General features: G+C 36.5%; 1 protein-coding gene across 1 annotated transcript; it reads left to right on the top strand.

Annotated features, from left to right (window-relative positions):
• Positions 1–54: 54 nt before the first annotated feature.
• On the top strand, positions 55–19,601 carry fbxl20 (F-box and leucine-rich repeat protein 20). The gene is made up of 15 exons (XM_056257779.1): positions 55–315; positions 5,684–5,745; positions 5,954–6,008; positions 6,196–6,270; positions 7,279–7,373; positions 13,018–13,086; positions 13,166–13,261; positions 13,344–13,470; positions 14,676–14,750; positions 14,836–14,966; positions 15,053–15,113; positions 15,213–15,257; positions 16,403–16,459; positions 17,645–17,857; positions 19,206–19,601. The coding sequence occupies exons 1-15, from the start codon at positions 274–276 to the stop codon at positions 19,311–19,313; spliced, it is 1,311 nt and encodes a 436-aa protein (XP_056113754.1). The 5' UTR covers positions 55–273; the 3' UTR covers positions 19,314–19,601.
• Positions 19,602–20,331: the final 730 nt, after the last annotated feature.

The following is a 20,331-nucleotide window of genomic DNA, read 5'->3' as shown; positions in this document are numbered from 1 at the left end:
ATATTTATAAACAATAAGTTAATAGTAGTTTGCAGATGGGGAAACTGTCATGGTAAAGGGGAGGGGGTGATCCGCAACACAACAGGAGATAAGCTTGATTTGTTCATACTTCAACCACTGGGGCTCTTCTGCATCTTCGCCATATACAAACCCGAAGAAATGAAGTGAAATACGGCATGAGCTCGACGGAACCCAGCGGCACCGACACATCTGCGTCCTTTTATTAACCGGACGCGCTTTCCTCTCCGGTTTACCGACTTTATAGTGTTCGGGATGGGTAAGGAGGTGAACGGCGTCTCTCGGAGTCGCTTTGAGGCGAGTAGTCACTGTTTATTTCTAGATTGACTTGTCGATGTTAATTGTCTTGCGTTTTTATTCCTAAACGCCTGAAATAATGTAGGATTATAAGTGTTATTGCAGTAGAAGAGGCCGAGCTTCCGCAATCAAATGCGAGTTCAGTTCTTCTAATCGCTTGACAGTCTATAAAACACATTCATTAATGTATGTTGACCAAAGGCAGCATCAAATCCATCATTATATCCCTTTTAAGTAGCTATATATTTGTTCCTCTTGTAAAATCTAGCCTACTTTGTGTCGAATTGTATAAACACAACCATTGATTAAAGCTTAGTGTGGCTCAAAAGGTGCTTTAAAATGTCTCGCTTATTTACGCGAAGCAACAGTAGGTTGCGATGTAGGCTTCGATGGTTTTTATGAATTAAACTGGTTAGCTGAGATTATAGGAGACGGATAATGCTGGTAGGCCCACAGCAGGCTGGAGTGGGGAAAAGCAGCCGGCCAAAACAAAAGCTGGATATATACACGGGCCTTTACGCGATAAAACACATCGCGTATCACAACTCATCACCACAGAAAGCAGTTGGGCCGGGTTACGCAAACATTTAGTTTGTTGTTCCTCTTGAAGACTCAAGATCAGCCGTGTTTAAACAAGTTATAACTGTGTTTACATCGGGTGTGTCTCAAAACTTAGTGAGTTGACTACCTAGACTGCATTTTCGGGACTTCATAGGCTCGTGTTGCAGTTTTGGGCGCCTGTGATGCTGTCTAGATAGGGAGCTCACTAGGTTTTGAAACACAGCCGTAATGTTGAGACACATGGTATTGATGCTTTAATCGGGGGTTTATGTCTATGGTTGCTTTTAAAGATCAGACACACACAGACATGCACTCTGGGCAGTCAGGCAATGTCACAGTGAAACATTGTAGCCAAGTTACTAAAGATAATAGTAACAATACCCTAATAAGATTACCGCAAATTTACGATGGTATCCAGTTTTAACCACAATTACTTAACTATCTATAAACGGTGAACAATCTTCCAAAGCCACGGTGTTACATTACCTCCAAATCAACTTTTGTAGGCTATGCCATTTTAATTTTTTACTTATGATAACATAATGAAAGTGGCAATGCATCTCTGTAACATTTACTATTGTCCTCTATAGCAAAAGTAATGTGACTGTGAACGATAAAATAAACATTAAGTTTTCCTTTGTGATGCAATAATTCAAATGCCTAAAATGTCATGCATTCTGACATTTTAATGTTACTTATATTTTTTTAAAAGACCCATAACACTTCATTATTAGACATTACAACCATGCCATTTAAGTGGAAACTGTGACAACTATAGTAAATGTTTGTAAAGGTACTAGACCTAATCTCGGTATATTGCAAAGGCATGAATGTAATCAGTCTTTAAGCAGCGATGCATTGTTGCCAGCTTAAGCCTGTTTCTTTTTTTAGGATCAGAGTGATTATCTGGACATTGTTTTGGAGAGAGCAGCATGAGAGTGATCTTTACAAATAACTGACAGCTCATATTATGCTTGGCTCCTTGATTGTTGCGATATTGTCAGAAAACATGGATATAGCGTCAGCTGGTGGACTGGTTTTGACTTCACATACATATTTAGTTGCATTTGGCTATTGTAACGGTAAAAGGAGTGCAGCCATATTACAATTTCCTTATTGTACCAGTGGTAACCTGGCTACTCAGTCAGTGTTGACCTAAATCTTACTGTTTTTGGGGTTGTTTAGCCTATGTGTCAACAGAATGTATAGCCAGCGAATCAGAGAGCAAGAAACTGTGTTGCATTACATGTAAACCAGGAAGTCACTTTTTTTTTGTCATGATAAGCTACGTAATATGACAGAGGAGATAACAAGAAGTGTCGTGCAGTAGCTGAGCTGTACTCAGTAGCAGATTACTGTATATTGAAATTACTACTATATTCAGAAAACCTGGAAACAAAATAAAAGGAGTAGCTGCTTTACAAACTCTTATTAACAACACCTACTGTAACAAAATAATTAAATTATAAAGACAAAGAAATTATAAAGACATGCAAAAATATGAGAGATCCAGTAAAATATTAATAACTGATTATGCTGTAGTATAATTGTATACATATAAAACACTTTGTGCTATGTAGCTTTAAAACAAGGTATATATATATAAAAGCAAACATATATAAATGGCTATATATATATATATATATATATATATATAAGTAAATTTTAATTTTCTTTTTTTTGTTATGGGATGAAATATATACTCTAGACATTTTATTTGTACTTTGTATATTCTTAATGATTATTATTCTCATTAAATTATGAGTATAGGGAGACAAATTACTATTTTCTCAGTAAAATGATAAACTAAATATATAATACACTTCAGAATTACTATATTTAATTTTTATTTGGTATTACAGTATTACCCACACACATCTTTGAGAGATTCGCCCACAATTGAAGGAGACATGTACATATAAAAGGGAGCTGGTCATGAGAAAAGTCATCCGGCGATATAGAGTGTTTCTGATGAGCTGGAAACAAGGGATCAATCATTCCTGGTTTGTAACAGTCTGCACGTCACATGGCTCATCCTTAAACAAACAAACAAATGGAAAGAGAATGGATGGGTGAAAAGAAAGAGGAACAACACAACTGAGAGTTTGTGATAAAGAATACCTGTAAGCTATCTAACATATTGTTTCTCTCTCAGCTGAGTCGGTGCTTTAAAGGCATAGTTCACCCAAAAATGAAAGTTCTGGCATCATTCACTCGCCCACATGTCGTTCTAAACCTATATGACCCCCTTATAATGAAAGGAAACAAACTTTGGGGTCGTGAAGCTCAAAAAAGCATGTGATTGAATCATTGAACTCAATAGTTCTGAGAGTGATTCCAATGATATCGCTCGTGTTGTTATCTGTACTAGTGTGGACTTTCCTATTCTCATATTATTAAAACTTCAGTTATTATTATCACCCTTGATGTGAATTGTTCCTTACACATGATATATTCTAAAGCATTGACATCAAACCAGCAACAGTGTGTCTTGAGTTGCCAGGTTTGAATGTGAGATTTCAGAGTGTGTGTAGAGAATAACAACTGAAATGTTATCATTTGGCTTCAGAAGAGTTGAAATATGATGCACGAGTCATACGTTATACTTTTATGTTGTAGGACTCATTCTTTTTCATTGTATTAAAAACATTTTAACATTCTTTTAGAAGAAAAGGGGCAAGTAACTTTTGATTTTGAATGATTTTGGGTGAACGAAAACTTCAATTTTTGATTATTAGAGATGATTCTTATGGGATTGGACACTGGTTTTCCTGGCTGGTTTCATTGTTGATTAGTGAATCACTTTGATCCCAGACTGATAGAAATAGAAATCAGTGTGTTCATGTTTTTACAAAGGAATTCCCAGTGCACACAGAACAATTTATGTGCGCTCCACTATTTTTGGATGTGAGGTCGTCACTTCTCCAAAAAAAAAGAAAGAAGGAACATCCGGTCTGGTCTGAATTATTCAGAAAGACAATCTGTTTCTCTTGTTACCATTTGGAAAAAAGCTTTTGTGGTTGGATGAAACCAAGTTACGACCTCTGGTGTTCATTTCTAGTATGTTCGGCACACAGTCAAAGCCTATACGACTAAATTTCAACTTTTTTAAGTTTGGGATAAAATTTATTTTTCAGAATAATTTAGTCTGTTTAATTGTTTCAATGTTAAAATGCATTCGGCACTACTGCCAATTAAATGACAGAATGAAGGAAAATTGGACATTGTCTGTCAAGTTTATGGACATTTCCTTTAACCGTACAACACAGACATTTCCTTTAACCGTACAACACAATGCGTAAAATATGGGTGAAATTCAATACGGGCAATTCCTATTAACACGGTACTTCGGGTCCTATTTTTACAGACTTTTCTAGAGTGTGGTGAGAGTATTACGTCTAGATAAACCGGGACTGCTCTTAGGTATTCCTCCTGCTGTTAGTGTTACCATGAGCTAGAAAAGAGAATGTGTGAAGGCTTTGTGTGGGATTGAGGAAGCACAAACAAACTTTGCAAGAGATCGTTACAATTCTAAAGGTCAGAGAGGGAGAGAGAGTTCAAGAAACCTTACAAGGCAACGTTAAGGGGAAATATGTGGTCAAATAAAGTCCTTTTTGAGGACTCATCTCATGACTAAAACTATTAAAAGTCATTTTCAGTAATTGAAATTTTAATTAAATGAAAATTAGATTTGTTGCCTTGCAATTAACTGAAATAAGTTTAAGTGAAGTACTACAATTGCTAAAACTGAAATATGTTAATTATTTATTCATTTTTGTTAACGTTTAAAAAAACTTGCATATACATGCATACATACAGTTTAATATAATTGGTAACACTTTACAATAAGCTTTTATTAGTTAACTACTAACTATGAAAAATACTTCTACAGCATTTAGTTCATATTAAATTCAACATTTACAAATGCATTAAAATCAAAAGTTGCATTTGTTAACATTAGTTAGTGCACTGTGAGCTAACATGAACAATGAATGACTATTTTTATTAAGTAACATTAACAGAGATGAATAAATACAGTAATACATGAATTGCACATTTTTAGTTCTGGTTAGTTATGTTAACAACTGAGACCTTATATTGTAAAGTGTTAGTAATATGAATTAATATTGATAACTCTTGACAATAAGGTCTCATTAGTTATTGATATTAGTTAATGCATTTACATTATGAACAATACAGATACAACTTTTGATTTTAATAATGTATTAGTAAATGTTGAAATTAAGATTCATAAATGCTGTATAAGTTTTTTATTGTTAGTATCATATCAATAGGATTCATATCATAGGATTCATATAAACTAATGAACAAACTAATGGTAACAAATGGAATCTTATTGTAAAGTGTTACCAAAACAAAATAATAATAAATAATACAAATGACAACAGCACATAACAAAATTGCTAAAAACAAAAGGACCTAAACTGCAATGAAAATTAACAGAAAATATAAAGATATAAACTAAATAAAAATTTGAATAAATAACATAATAGTATATAAATAGTACTAAAACAACACTGGCACTTAGGCATGTTTTAGGAGTAATTCTTGACACCGTAAACAGCGTTTGGGTAACATGAAAGTTATTTCTGTAAAATAGTTTTCATGCATTCATAATATTTCATTCTCTGGTATTGCATATCTTTGTATGAACTTAAAATATAAACTTAATTTGAAGCTTGTGTAATGCCTTAAAGAACTTTGTTATAAAACCTAAGCCTCTGCATTGACCTTTGAACTCGCAAGACGCACAGTTTTATAAATGACTGTCTTTCTCTCTCCTCAGATGTTCTCCAATAACGACGAGGCTGTTATTAACAAGAAGCTGCCGAAGGAACTGCTGTTACGGTTGGTGTGAAACCCATCCGATACTTCTCTTTCTTCCTGCTTCATTTGCTTATTTAAATCATCTCTTTTTGTTAATAGTATTAATCATCTCCATCTCCATCATGTTTCCTCATCTTTGCTGTTTTTATAGCATATAAATAATGACTGAACTATTTGTTAATGATGTTTGCTAATGGTTTTGATGTTCTCTTCTCTTTTTCCCCCACAGAATCTTCTCATTTCTAGATGTAGTCACACTTTGCCGCTGCGCACAAGTCTCACGAGTAAGTGTGATTTAGTCTAGGGACTTTATAGATTAGACTGGTGTTTTGTGGCACATTAAGTGTCTATTTTGACATTTGTTCATTTCATGAGCCCTCCAGTAAAACAGTATTTTGTGAATTATACTGTATGTTGCTTGCCTGCTATGATTATTGACTTTCCGTTTCTCACTTGCTCTCTTTGTCTCAGTCATGGAACCTGTTAGCCCTGGATGGCAGTAACTGGCAGCGCATTGACCTCTTTGACTTCCAGAGAGACATTGAGGTGAGTAGACAGACGTTTTTTTTTTTTTGACAGATGAAGTCAACATTTTCTTTTAGCTATTAAAATACAAGCAATTTCAGATGTTATTTAAAGGGTTAGTTCACCCAGAAATGAAAATGATGTCATTAATGACTCACCCTCATGTCGTTCCAAGCCCGTAAGACCTCCGTTCATCTCGGAACACAGTTTAAGATATTTTAGATTTAGTCCGAGAGCTTTCTGTCCCTCCATTGAAAATGTAAGTACGGTATACTGTCCTTGTCCAGAAAGGAAATACAGACATCATCAAAGTAGTCCATGTGACATCAGTGGGTTAGTTAGAATGTTTTGAAGCATCGAAAATACATTTTGGTCCAAAAATAACAAAAACTACGACTTTATTCAGCATTGTATTGTCTTCCGGTTCTGTTGTGGATCCGCGTTCAGTGACGCTGCTGACGTAAGACGCTGCTGACGTGTGTCTGGTGCGTCCGTGTATTCGGGTTCAAATAAATATGGCTGGGCAAAAAAATGCAAGTCTTCCTCTGTGTGGAAGTCCTTAGACATGTTTGCGAAGATTGTTTTGTTTACAGCGTGCGTCTCCCTCAGACTGTAAACGAAGCTCGGGCGCACTAATAACACGTCAGCAGCGTCACTGAACGCGGATCCACAACAGAACCGGAAGACAATACAATGCTGAATAAAGTCGTAGTTTTTGTTATTTTTGGACCAAAATGTATTTTCGATGCTTCAAAACATTCTAACTAACCCACTGATGTCACATGGACTACTTTGATGATGTCTTTATTTCCTTTCTGGACAAGGACAGTATACCGTACATACATTTTCAATGGAGGGACAGAAAGCTCTCGGACTAAATCTAAAATATCTTAAACTGTGTTCCGAAGATGAACGGAGGTCTCACGGGCTTGGAACGACATGAGGGTGAGTCAGTAATGACATAATTTTCATTTTTGGGTGAACTAACCCTTTAATATGAAGGTGGCTAACAGATCTCTTCATGTATAGGGTCGTGTGGTGGAGAACATCTCAAAGCGGTGTGGAGGCTTCCTAAGGAAGTTGAGTCTTAGAGGATGTCTCGGAGTCGGAGATAGTGCGCTCAGGTAAGAAAGAGGTAGCAGATGAATGCTTTATGAGCACATTTTCACAGCAAAAAGATGAATATTCATTCTTAAAGACCCATTTGTAAGTGTTCTTTTACATTTACATTTGTTACAAAATATTTCTATTTCAAATAAATGCTGTTCTGGTGCTGCCGCTGAGCCAGAGAGAGCAGTTGTTTCGGATAGGTGTGAAACAGCTTTACAAACAGTCTTTTCAACCAGACAGAATCATCGAATAATTCAGATGATCTCAGTAATAAAAGTCTATAGTTCGTATATCAACACTGATGTCTGCGGTAGCAATCAAAATAGAGTAAATCACCTTTTTAAAAAGTAACTTGACGCTTCAAGTAAAGATTGTATTAATCACACCGTTACACTGGTAGATGGCGACAAGTGACTTAAATTGTATTTGTCATTAAATAATTTATTCAAGAGATTAATTCAAAAGCGCTAATTCATCCAGTAATGAAACAAGTGAGGTCTTTATGAGCGAGTCGTTGAATCATTCATTCAAACCGACTTGCTTCAAAGTTAATTCAATATTTTTTAAATACACTGCAGCAATTAACATTTTGTCAGAACCTCTAGTAAATTGCATGTTATTTTGTTTAGTTGGCTGTTTAGAATCGTGTAATAATCGTGTTCTCTATTTTAATTAAAAAAAACGTGATTCTCAATTTCTCCAGAATCGTGCAGCTCTAATTGCAGCCTTGTTGAGCATAAGAAACTTCGGTAACACTTTACAATAACGTTCATTAGTTAACATTAGTTAACTACCTTAGTTAACATGAACTAAGAATGAACAATACTTCTACAGCATTTATTAATCTTAGTTAATATTAATTTCAACATTTACTAATACAATGAACCGCTGTCTTTTTATTAACTAACATTAACAAAGATGAACCAATACAGTAACAAATGTATTGCTCATTGTTAAGTCATTTTAGTTAAAGGGATAGTTCACCCAAAAGTGAAAATTACCCCATGATTTACTCACCCTCAAGCCATCCTAGGTGTATATGATTTTCTTCTTTGAGACGAATACTATCGGAGTTATAATAAAAAATGTCCTGACTCTTCCAAGCTTTATAATGGCAGTGAATGGCCGTTTCTGTTTTGAAGTCCATAAAAGTGCATCTATCCGTGATAAACGATCTCCACACGGCTCCGGGGGGTTAATGAAGGCCTTCTGAAGCCAGGGATAAGTTTGTGTAAGAAAAATATTCATATTTAAAGCTGCAGTCGGCAAGTCTGGCAGATTGAGTGGACTTTCAAAATTTTGAATGTTTGCAACTCTCATGCGCCTCCCCCACTATCAACGGATACCCTCCCACCGAGTTTGTGCTCGTTAGTGCGTGTGCACCAGGTTATCTGTGAACGCGCCCGTCTCATCAGCATCCATCAACACCATGGAGTATTTGGAGGTATGCTGTCCTGGCTAATCTACAGATAGATTGCAATTGCTAACGTCATTTATACTCTAAATGAGCTTACTTGATTTGTTAGTTTTTTGAAAGTGAGATACATCCGCCATCACTCTTCGTTACTGCGCGAACTTCAGGCGTGTGCATGTGACTGTAACGTGCGTGAGGGGTGGCGTGTGCCCGATCTGTGATTGACAGTCAGATCTCACTGCGCTGATTGGACCCGATGATCCGGGAGCTGTGGATTTTTGCAAAACAAAAGCTCCAGGTGGAGTTAGAAGCTCGGGTTTTTTCTAAAACCACTTTATTTATGTTGTTCTGTCGGATTATAGTGTCGATTTCACTGAATTTGATCAAAAAATGTTGCCGACGGCAGCTTTAACACGTTACAAAGTAAAATGATAGCTTCCGGCGAAACGTCCATACGCAGTCTACTTACACCTAAAGGGCAACTTGTGACGTCGGAAGTAGCGTAGTGTGTCATGGCGTAGCGTAAATATCAGCAGTGCGTCGCATTACTCGCATAAGTTGCGCTTAGACTTAAGCCCCGTTCACACCGCCAGCGATTTTGTCGCTACATGTCGCTTGTCTCTGTACTGTGAAGCCGCTTGTGGGCGTTCGTAGTGCTGTCGCTCTAATGTTATTGGTTGACTGCACGTCTGGCCATATATCTACACAAAATACCATCAGAAGTGACATATACAACTATATCATTTTAATTTGACTAGGAATTAGGCTCAAAAGAAACAGTATGCTGTTGGGAGAGTGTTTTTATATTACCACAGCAGTGTTTGTTCAGTGGATTAAATTTATTTACTAGATTAACGATCGATCAATCAACAAATTAAACTCACTCATTCTGTCATAAATGACTAAAACGTCATTCGAATTTGACAAATAATCAATTTTCTTGTCCCTAATAGTCAACATAATGCAGGGAAACTGTAAAATGATCTGCTGCAGTGCTAAACTTGCATCATAAAATTACAACACTCAAACTATAAATGTATATGAATTAAACTCACTGAGACTGTCGACAGTTTCTTTTCCATTCGTCATTTTATTATATCCATGTATGTGGTTACAGTCAAATCATATAAAACAGTGAAATCTCCCTGAACTCTTCTGTCTTGCCTGCACTCGAGACGGTGACGTGAGCTCCACTGAAAGTCTTCTTTCCTATTGGTTCTCGCTCGCGAAAATCGCTTCTCATTTGCATAAAGTTGAAAATTCTCAACTTTTGTCTCTTGTCGCTTGACACGCCCACATTCTGTCGCCAACGGTCACTGTCGCTCGTGTCGCCGGATGTCGCCAGCGCTCCATTGAAATGAATGGGATCGTGTCGCTTTGTCGCTGCGTGTCGCTGGCGGTGTGAACGGGGCTTTAAGTGGAATCCGTATGTTCGTTTGGCCGGAAGCTAGTTATTCTACTTGATAAAGTTTTAAATATGGATATTTTTCTTACACAAACACATCGCTTGGCTTCAGAAGGCCTTTAATAACCCCCCGGAGCCGTGTGGAGCACTTTTATCATGGATGGATGCACTTTGATGGACTTCAAAACAGAAACAGCCAATCACTGCCATTATAACGCTTGGAAGAGCCAGGACATTGTATTCGTCTGAAAGAAGAAAGTCATGTACACCTTGGATGACTTGAGGGTGAGTAAATCATGGGGTAATTGAAATGTTTGAGTGAACTGTCCCTTTAATACATTAACTATTGTTAACTAATGAACCTTATTGTAAAGTGTTACCGAATCTTCTTTCAAAAACATTATAAAATCATACAGACCCCAAACTTTTAAACGGTAGTGAATACATTTGATCAGTTCATGCAATCTCAGGGAAATTGTTGAGTTTTATTTTGAAGTTGGTGCGAGTGATTAAATGTCCCTACTACCTAACACAGATATCATTGAATTAGAATAGGGGTTGTGAGAAAGCCCACCTGTCTTTGTGGCTCTGTTTACATCTGGAATCAAGATGAGTTTTGGTCGATTAGATCACAAGTGGACGACGCTAAATACAGGTGTAAACGGGTTCAAAATATTTTGAGCTGTTCCACTTTCGACCACTTCCAGACGTAGGCAAAAACGCATTGGACAGGATTGATTTCGTAGAGTTAACGCTAATGTGATCAAATGTGTTTGAACAGCCACAAAAAAAAAAACTGTCTACTCTCTGCCTAGTGACCTAATGCTTAAACATAATGGGAAGCGCGCTAGCCAGACGGGATTTCACTTTTTTCGTCTTGAGACCCAAGTTTGGTTTGAAGACGACAAACGTACCAAGCACAATGTTTTCTCACCGTTCCTGATTTCTAACACACACTCACAGTGTTTGGCTGGTCTTGTGTCTGCTGCTGCTCTCCTTATGTTCTTCCGTTGTCTCCGGGCGCGATCGAATGTAAATTGCACAAGGTTATTTCATCCATTAGATAGAAAGATCTGACAGAGCGCCTATGGCCATAGACCCTCCCCTTGAAGAAATCAGGACAGAAGTGATTAAAAAAGTGGACAAAAGAGATAGATTAAAATACCTGGTGTAAACGAGGGCTGTCTTCCTCGTCTACTTGTGATCCGAATGACCAAAACGCATCTTAATACCCGGTTTAAACAGGGCCTGTGTCAACTCTAAAGCAGAAAAGGCCAACCAATCAGAAACGCTTTTGCCTGTCAATCATTTTAATATAAAACTGCTAAAATGGCTTACAGGATGTTTGCATAATGTGTGATGTTTCATGCATGCAAACCTTTTGTTAATAGTTTTAGAGCAAAAAACCATTTCGGTTCACTTTGTCATTTTGCCCTTTATGTGAATAAGCCTAAAAGTCCCCATGAAATCAAAAACGAAAATTTGTATTTTTTTGATGGAATATTGCAGTTTTATTCTAAATAATTTATCCGTGCACATCATTCTTTTTTTTATTTTATATATGAAGAGTTTGGTTCCAAAACGCAATAAATCCATTTAGATTAATTTGAGTAAAAATGTGTTTTCTTTACCAAGAAAGTAAAAAGATGAAAACCACTATTTTCTGTTTCAAACTTTCACATTGCATTTGTAGGTCATAATAACAAACAAAAATTAAATCCAGGTTTTGATTTTCAAAGATTTATTATAAAAACGGATTATTTTTTTCCCCAAAATGCAATAAATCCATGTTTTTTTTTTTTTAAATCAAAATGCAATTAATCCATTGAATCAATATAAAAGTTTTTTTTTTTCATATTGAAACTGTTGAACATACACAACAACGTAAGTTTAATAGTATAATATTTTTATTAAGAACTGTAAAGAAGATTGAAAACATTTTTCCTCCTCCCGAGTGCCTCATCTTCTTAATCTCCTCACGTAAATGATTCGATTTCGATGCCTTACGTTTCTTACCCACCGCAAACAACCACAGGTTCATCAATGCCGTCAAAATTATTCTTTTTTTGTTTGTTTGTTTGTTGATCGAAAAGTACAAAATAGATAAGAAAAACTAGGAAGCCGGGTGTATTTAAGACGCTGCCGTTACTGTTTACATTGCGTGGAATGGTGCGTTGTGATTGGTTGAGAGCGGATATATCGCATTCTGCAGAGAAGGGAGACTGGCGTTTGTCGCGGTTTGGAAAGAAAGGGAGAAAACATGACAGAATAACACGGCGGATATCGCATTTTACTTAAAATTAAACATTGACTTTTCAATACCAACCAGATACAATACTGATTTTTGCAGTAACTCGTTTTTTTTTTTAAATGGCGTTTATCGTGTTTTGGAACCAAACTCTTCATATGTACCCTTGTAATCTTTTATCAAAATAACTTCCCCTCCCTCTTTCAGCGACATCTCTTCTCTTCTCTGATGATGCGTTTACTGGCGTGGGGGCGGGACAACCTGTCACTCACATGAGATCGACCAATAGTAAACCACAACCATCCAATCAAAACCCCATGGACAAAATCAAGTCCCGCCCTTCATGTTTTCTTGTATGAGAAGCCGTTACACTCAGATATACGTCACGATAAGGAAGAAAAGACTATTTCAACTTTCATGCCATTTCATGCTGACTTTAAGACCTGTCAAGAAAGTAGATTGCCTCTTTAATAAGAATGAGTTTAGGAATGCTTTCCATTCTGAAAGACATCACATATGGACTAAAGACATTGGAGGGAAATTCAAGCTTTGTTTAAAGTTTAATCATGTAAAATTTCCTTTCTCTCGTAGAACGTTTGCCCAGAACTGCAGAAATATTGAGCTGCTCAGCCTCAATGGCTGCACCAAGATCACTGACAGGTGTGTGTGTGTGTGTGAGAGTGTGTGAGTGTGAAAGTGCTTTTTGATCTCCATTGAACTTCTGTCTTTCTTTTTGCAGTACCTGTAACAGCTTGAGTAAATTTTGTCCCAAACTGAAGCACTTGGATCTTGCGTCCTGCACCTCAATCACGAACCTGTCCCTCAAAGCTCTGAGGTCAGAGGTCGCAGACACACACACTTGCTGGTTATGCAGAATGCTTCTCTAGGGCTAAACGTCTCTCTGTGTGTCATTGTAGCGAGGGCTGTCCTTTGCTAGAGCAGTTGAACATCTCGTGGTGTGATCAGGTGACCAAAGACGGCATACAGGCACTTGTGAGATGTTGTCCAGGACTCAAAGGCTTGTTCCTCAAGGGCTGCACACAGGTGATACTGGACTTTCACATCATCCTTCAGCCCTTTTCTGTGTTATTTAAAGCCACTTGTAGCATTTTGAATTGAACTAAAGCTAAAATAAAATCTAAATGTAACACTTGTAAGGTCTACAGGTCTAAGGTATCTTTTGTTAACATTAGTTAATGCATTAGCTAATATGAATTAATAATGAGCAATTTATTTTTATTAATTCATCTTTGTTTATGTTGGTGGAAATATTGGTTCATTGTTTGTTAATTCATAGTGCATTAACTAATGTTAACAAATGCATCTTTTGATTTTAATAACACATTAGTAAATGTTGAAATTAACATGGACTAACAATGAACAATTCTTCTACAGCATTTATTAATTTTAGTTCATGCTAACGAACAAAACCTTTTGCCTTGGCAACTAACTGAAATAAGTTCAAGGTGAAGTACTAAAATTGCTAAAACTCTCAAATTGGAAATAAAAAATAAAGCTATATATAAAAAAAGTACATAACAAAATTGTTAAAAACTAAATTATTTCAACAAATTAAAATAAACTGTAAATATATATAAATAAAATCAAATTAAAAAGTAAAATAAACCTTGAATTAAAATTTAAGTACTGAAATTTCTAAAACTGAAATAAAAATGAAAGCTATGTAGAAATTAATTAAACAACAAAAACTAATAAAAATGACAAAAGCACATAACAAAATGAATAAAATTCAAATGAAAGATAAAATAAAAGGTTCAAAATATTACAAAAATAATATAGTCTTGACCCGAACTCATGGCATTGGTTGACGCACGGCACAAGTTAAGCAAACGGGCTACAGTGTTTACAAAAAACGAAAGATTATTCATCAACTAACATGTGAAAATATGGTTCATGTTTTAACGTCTAGATTAACCATGGTTATCAACAGTGGAACTTCCTATTTCATGCAATAATAACCTGACAAGGACAAAAAGAACAAAAGAAACAAAGAGAAATAGAAGAACATAGTCCATATGCTATCATATATCTTTAGAAGACTTTTATGGTAATTGTTGTCATTGATTTGTTGTCACTGAATCTCCACATTTTGTATTCTATGTAAAAACATATGGGTTTGACACAACACGAGGGTGAGTAAATGATGACGGGAGTACTGTCTCTTTAAATCCGATCAATCGTTTAGTTGCACATTATCTGTCTCTCTTTTATGTTTTCTCTCTTTATAGTTGGAAGACGAAGCATTAAAGCATATTGGAGCACATTGTCCAGAACTGGTCACACTCAATTTGCAGACGTGTTCAGTAAGACTCACACATTCACATTCTCTCATACACTGGATGGGATGGTTTCCTCATCTAGGTATATCTCTGTGTGTGAATCGAGCAGCAGATCACAGATGAAGGTCTTATAACCATCTGTCGCGGGTGCCATCGGCTGCAGTCTTTGTGTGTGTCTGGCTGTGCAAACATCACAGATGCTATTCTCAATGCCTTGGGCCAAAACTGCCCTCGTCTCAGGTACATAACACACACACACATAATCAAACCCATGCATTTGCATGCAATTAACCAATTTTTATCCATTGATATTTTTGTGTCTGTAGAATATTAGAGGTGGCTCGCTGCTCTCAGCTTACAGATGTAGGCTTCACCTCACTAGCACGGGTGAGTAAACGATCTGACAAGCACAAACCTCCATCTGTGCTGAACCTCTGGAGCTTCTAACAACAGAAATCAAGCGCATCATTTCCTCTTATTTTACAGAATTGTCATGAACTAGAAAAGATGGATTTAGAAGAGTGTGTACAGGTGAGTCAGAATGGGTTGGCATGAAAATACATGATTACAAAATGTTAAAATGTTGTTACATACATGATTTAAATTTGTATTAATTCTACATTAAGAATATAACATTTGATAAAACCCTCAATTGAAGTGATCAATCACTTTTGCTGATGATAACTCTTCTCCTCTAAGCCAGCGAACAAACACGGTGTGATTATGATTTGGTGGTACAAGTGATAGTTCTACCATGTTTGTAACAGGGAGTTTGTTAATGATCTGAGATGTCATCGCTCTGCTGCAGAATTCCAACGGCGTCAACATCGATTCCATGTGACAATATTCGATATAAAGTATGATTACGACTATGCGTGGGTCCTCCTGACACGTGTTGTCTAATGCCAATCCCAGTGCATCTTTTTCAGTATCTACATGTATATTAAAATCACCAACAATTAAGACTTCATCTGCAGCCAGTACTGATTCCAATTGAAAATCAGCAAATTCTTCGGTGGGCTGTTTAGTAGCCACTAGCCAGTACGCATGTCAAACAGGATTTATCACTTACACTAGATAACGTTACATAAAGCACCATCACTTCAGTAGAATTATACTTAAAACTAGACCTCAGACGAGGTTCATGTTTATAAAAGTAATCTTGGAGGGTGGACTCATTTAAAGTATTACTGTGTGTATCAAGTGCTGAGGAAGATCCGGAGCTGAAACTCAGATACTTTCCACATGCGCTGTAAGTGGTGGACCAATCACAACAGACTGGCCGTCTGACCAATCAGAGCAGAGTAGTTTGTTTATTTGAAGGTTAAATTGTAAGCCTTAATGTATCTTCTAATTATACATTTTAGTTTTTATAATCATTGTTTATAACTTGAGTTTTGTTGTGCTAATTACCACTAGAGGACTCCCTAGATCCCAATTTTTTTTTTATTATAGACATTGACTGTGTGATTGCAGTTATTTGTCTTATATTGTCTGACAATGAAAAGGGAGTATAGTTCCTAATGCTATTTGCTCTTTTGTTGATTATCAATGAATGCAGTTAGCATGAATATTTATAATTGTATTTATTTATTTATTTATTATTGCATGCAAAGTGCTCTATAAACGCTCTATAAAATGTTATAAATGTTATAACGTTTCCTCTTTCTCCATAGATAACAGATGGAACGCTCATCCAGCTATCTATACACTGCCCTCGACTCCAGGTTCTGGTAAGGGTTAAAAACAAAATTTACAATAAAAAAAATATACATTTGTATTTTAGTGGTGTCAATTTAATGTGTTAAAGGGGTAGTTCACTTTGAAATAAATTTTTGGTATGTTTTAGCTTACCTCAAGGGCATCCAAGATGTAGGTGTCTTTGTTTCCTCAGTAGTTTCAGTTTTGATATTTTTAGGTCAAACCGTTCTTGTCTGTCAGTCATATAATGCAGGTCTATGGTCACCACCTCAAAGAGCATGCACAGAGAAGTCCAAATTAAACATGATTTAATGACTCGTAAATGTAAGTACACATTGATGGCCTAAGACACGAAACGAGCGGTTTGTGTGAGAAAACGAACAGTATTTAAATCGTTTTTACCTCTTGTAACCACAGTCCAAGTGATCTGAGGGCGCCGGCGCTTCGGTCTTTTCCGGCAAGCGCCGGAAGTGATCTCTCGCCCGTGTTCGTCACTCATGCAATTGTTTTATTATTATTATTTTTTAACTGTTTTCTCTTACGACGGTTTAAACATCCCGGATAAGCGCAAATTAGTACCATTTTAATTAGTCGTCTTACCTACAATCTCTGTTCTGTGTAAACAATGAGTGACGCACACGCGCGAGAGATCACTTCCGGCGCTTGCCGGAAAAGACCGAACCGCCGGCGCCGTCAGATCACTTGGACGTGGCTGTGTTCACAAGAGCTAAAAACGATATAAATACTGTTAGTTTTCTCACACAAACCGCTCGTTTCGTGTCTTAGGCTATCAATGTGTACTTACATTTACGAGTCATTAAATCATGTTTAATTTGGACTTCTCTGTGCATGCTCTTTGAGGTGGTGACCATAGACCTGCATTATATGACTGACAGACAAGAACGGTTTGACCTAAAAATATCAAAATTGAAACTACTGCGGAAACAAAGACACCTACATCTTGGATGCCCTTGAGGTAAGCTAAAACATATTAAAAATGAATTTCAAAGTGAACTATCCCTTTAATATTTTTTTTTAAATCTGCCAAAATAATGTCACAATGTCTAATTTTCATTTGAGGGCTTTTCTCAGCTGCTATTTATATATGTGATTAATTGCAATTAATCAGAATATGTAATTAATACTAATAATTGCTGAAACATTGCTTGGGTGTCATGGGCTTGTTTATGTATTTCTTGTTGTCGTTGATGTTTCAGAGTTTGTCCCACTGTGAGCTGATCACTGATGATGGCATCAGGCAGCTGGGCAGTGGACCCTGTGCTCATGACCGACTGGAGGTGGTGGAGCTCGACAACTGCCCGCTCATTACAGATGCTTCGTTAGAGCATCTGAAAACCTGTCACAGCCTGGACCGCATCGAGCTGTACGACTGTCAACAGATCACCCGCGCCGGCATCAAACGCTTGAGGGTGAGACCTTTTTTTCCTTCTGCAGTGAGAGGTAAAACACAGCGGTTTGTTGTTTCTTATCTTATGGATACTAAAATAAAACTAGTTTGGGATATGTATAGATTTAGGTTTGATTTGCAGTTCTTGGTATGGTTCAAGAAATGTATGAATTGGTTTAAATGGGTTCTAAAGATATTACAAGTGTAAATAATTGCTCTGATTAGATTTTGTTCTTCGATGATGTGATGCATCTTGAAATCTGAAATAAGGTTCCACGTCTTATGCTCACAGTAAAAATACAGAAAATAACTACTATTGTGAAATATTAATCCAAATTAAAATAACTGTTTTTAAATATTTTTCTGTGACGAGAACTGAATTTTCAGCATCATTACTCCAGTGTTCAGTGTCACATGATCCTTCAGAAATCATTCTAATATGAAGATTTGCTGCTCCAGAAAGATTTCTTATCAATCAACATTTTTGATGCTTAATTTTTGTGGAAACCATGATTTTTCAGGATTCTTTTAGTAGAATTAAATAGAACAGCATTTATTTGAAATATAAATCTTTTGTTATAAATGTCTTTACTGTAATTTGTGATCAATTTAATGCATCCTTATTGAATAAAAGTATTTATTTATAAAAAACAAAACAAAACAAAAATCTTACTGAAAACTTGCCTTGGATAAACTGTCTGCCCAATGCATAAATGTAATTGTAAAAACAAAACAAAAAAACAGTTGTGCTGCTCAATATAATTTCTTTTCTGGATTCTTTGAATAGAAAGTTCAAAAGAACAGCATTTATTTGAAATGGAAATATTTTATAACATTACAAAATTTGTGTTTTACTGTCACTTTTGGACCTTACCGTATAAAAGTATTAGTTTCTTTTCAAAGAAACCGTACGGTCCCCAAACTTTTTAACGGTAGTGTAATACATTTCTATATCTATATCTATATATATTTCAAAGGTTGTTGTAACAACTAAATTAAATTGTAAGATTAAACAATTGCACACATTTTGTAACTTAAAATAACCATTTATTTTAAGCAGTTGCATTTTAGACAATACACAATTACAGTTGTATTTTAGACAATACACACAGTTATTGTATTAAAATCAATGAAAAGTATTAGACAACATTAATTAGTTGATGATCCATTGACAATGCTGTCTGTAGATTTCGTAATGAACACAAGAGGGAGCTCACACAACACATCAGCCTGTGCTGATCATCTCAAAATGCACTGATGTTCATGTTTAATTATAAATTATATTGTGTTTTTGTGAGTAATCCGTATGATATATCATATGCTAGCGAGCTTCTTTTTTTATGCACTTTGTTTCTTTTTTCCATCTTTAGACTCACTTGCCCAACATTAAAGTTCACGCCTACTTTGCACCCGTGACTCCGCCTCCATCGGTGGGCGGGAGCCGCCAGAGATTCTGCCGCTGCTGTATCCTTCTATGATGTAAAGCGGACTGTGCATCTTGACCTCTCGCCCCCTGGTCCACCTAGAGCACGTGCTGGTGGGTCCCGGGTCAGAGCGCACGGGAGTGACCGAGAGGCATACAGAACTCCACACCCAGTCATGAGCTTTAATCAACACTACAGTCCATTCAATGGCTTTATACAAGACTCTTATAGGGTAATTAAAGTGGACGAATTGGGGGAATGTGCTACTTTGTTCATTGCAAACTTTTTGGAGAACAGAACAATGGGGCCTTTCTGAAAAATAAATGGCCACTTGTTATTGGATGGACCACCTCGATTTAATTCGAGATCATGGTAGAAACAGGAGACGATCACAAGGTAACAGCTCATCTTTCTTGGCCCTAAACACACAGTAATGGTGGTCTTTAACCTGTGAGCCCCTAAAGACACACATTCAAACACATCTCTCACATACACATGGATTCTCTTTCTCTCTGTTTGTGTTGCTCTCGGTGGCTTTGTTAAACTTAGAGCAGAGATTGAATATTTTTAAAGCATGATTCATTTCCAAATCTAGCTTTTTATTTATTTATCGGCCTTTACTATTTCGAAGGCGTCAGAGTTACATCGAGGTCCAGGGCATACAGATTTAGGCTGTAGTTAAAAAGGCAAGTGGGAAAATGTGTATGTATTGGGCGGATGAGAGAGTGTCTTGCGTGCTGCACTGTGAAGTAAGTGTGTGTGTGTGTGTGTGTGTGTGAATCTGTCATTCGTGATGATGGAGAGAACGGCAGTGGGCTTCATTCATGAAACAAGCAGAATTAATTTTTCTCATAAATTCAGTACTTCACCATGGCTTGTGGTCCTAAATAACACACTTTTCACATTCTCATTAATTTATTTAAATAAACTAAATAATAAATACCAAATACATACTTTGAGATGTGGTGGAAATTATCTGGATTCAGAAAAATGACAGTTCAAATAACCCCCCCCCCCCCCACACACACACACACACACACACACTCTCACTCTCGCACACATACACACAAAC

The sequence above is a fragment of the Rhinichthys klamathensis genome, unplaced genomic scaffold, assembly GCF_029890125.1.
Source record: "Rhinichthys klamathensis goyatoka isolate OS25496 unplaced genomic scaffold, OSU_Roscu_1.1 h1tg000144l_1, whole genome shotgun sequence".
Lineage (NCBI taxonomy): Eukaryota > Metazoa > Chordata > Actinopteri > Cypriniformes > Leuciscidae > Rhinichthys > Rhinichthys klamathensis.
Note: the sequence above shows the minus strand (reverse complement) of the source record. Positions and strands in the feature narration are given on the sequence as shown.

Bases quoted from the DNA above. Each gene is read 5' to 3' on its own strand.
- fbxl20 (XM_056257779.1), top strand. From the start codon at position 274: ATGGGTAAGGAGGTGAACGGCGTCTCTCGGAGTCGCTTTGAG. The intron at 7,374-13,017 runs GTAAGAAAGAGG...TTTCTCTCGTAG, and splicing joins GTCGGAGATAGTGCGCTCAG to AACGTTTGCCCAGAACTGCA. The intron at 13,471-14,675 runs GTGATACTGGAC...CTCTCTTTATAG, and splicing joins TCCTCAAGGGCTGCACACAG to TTGGAAGACGAAGCATTAAA.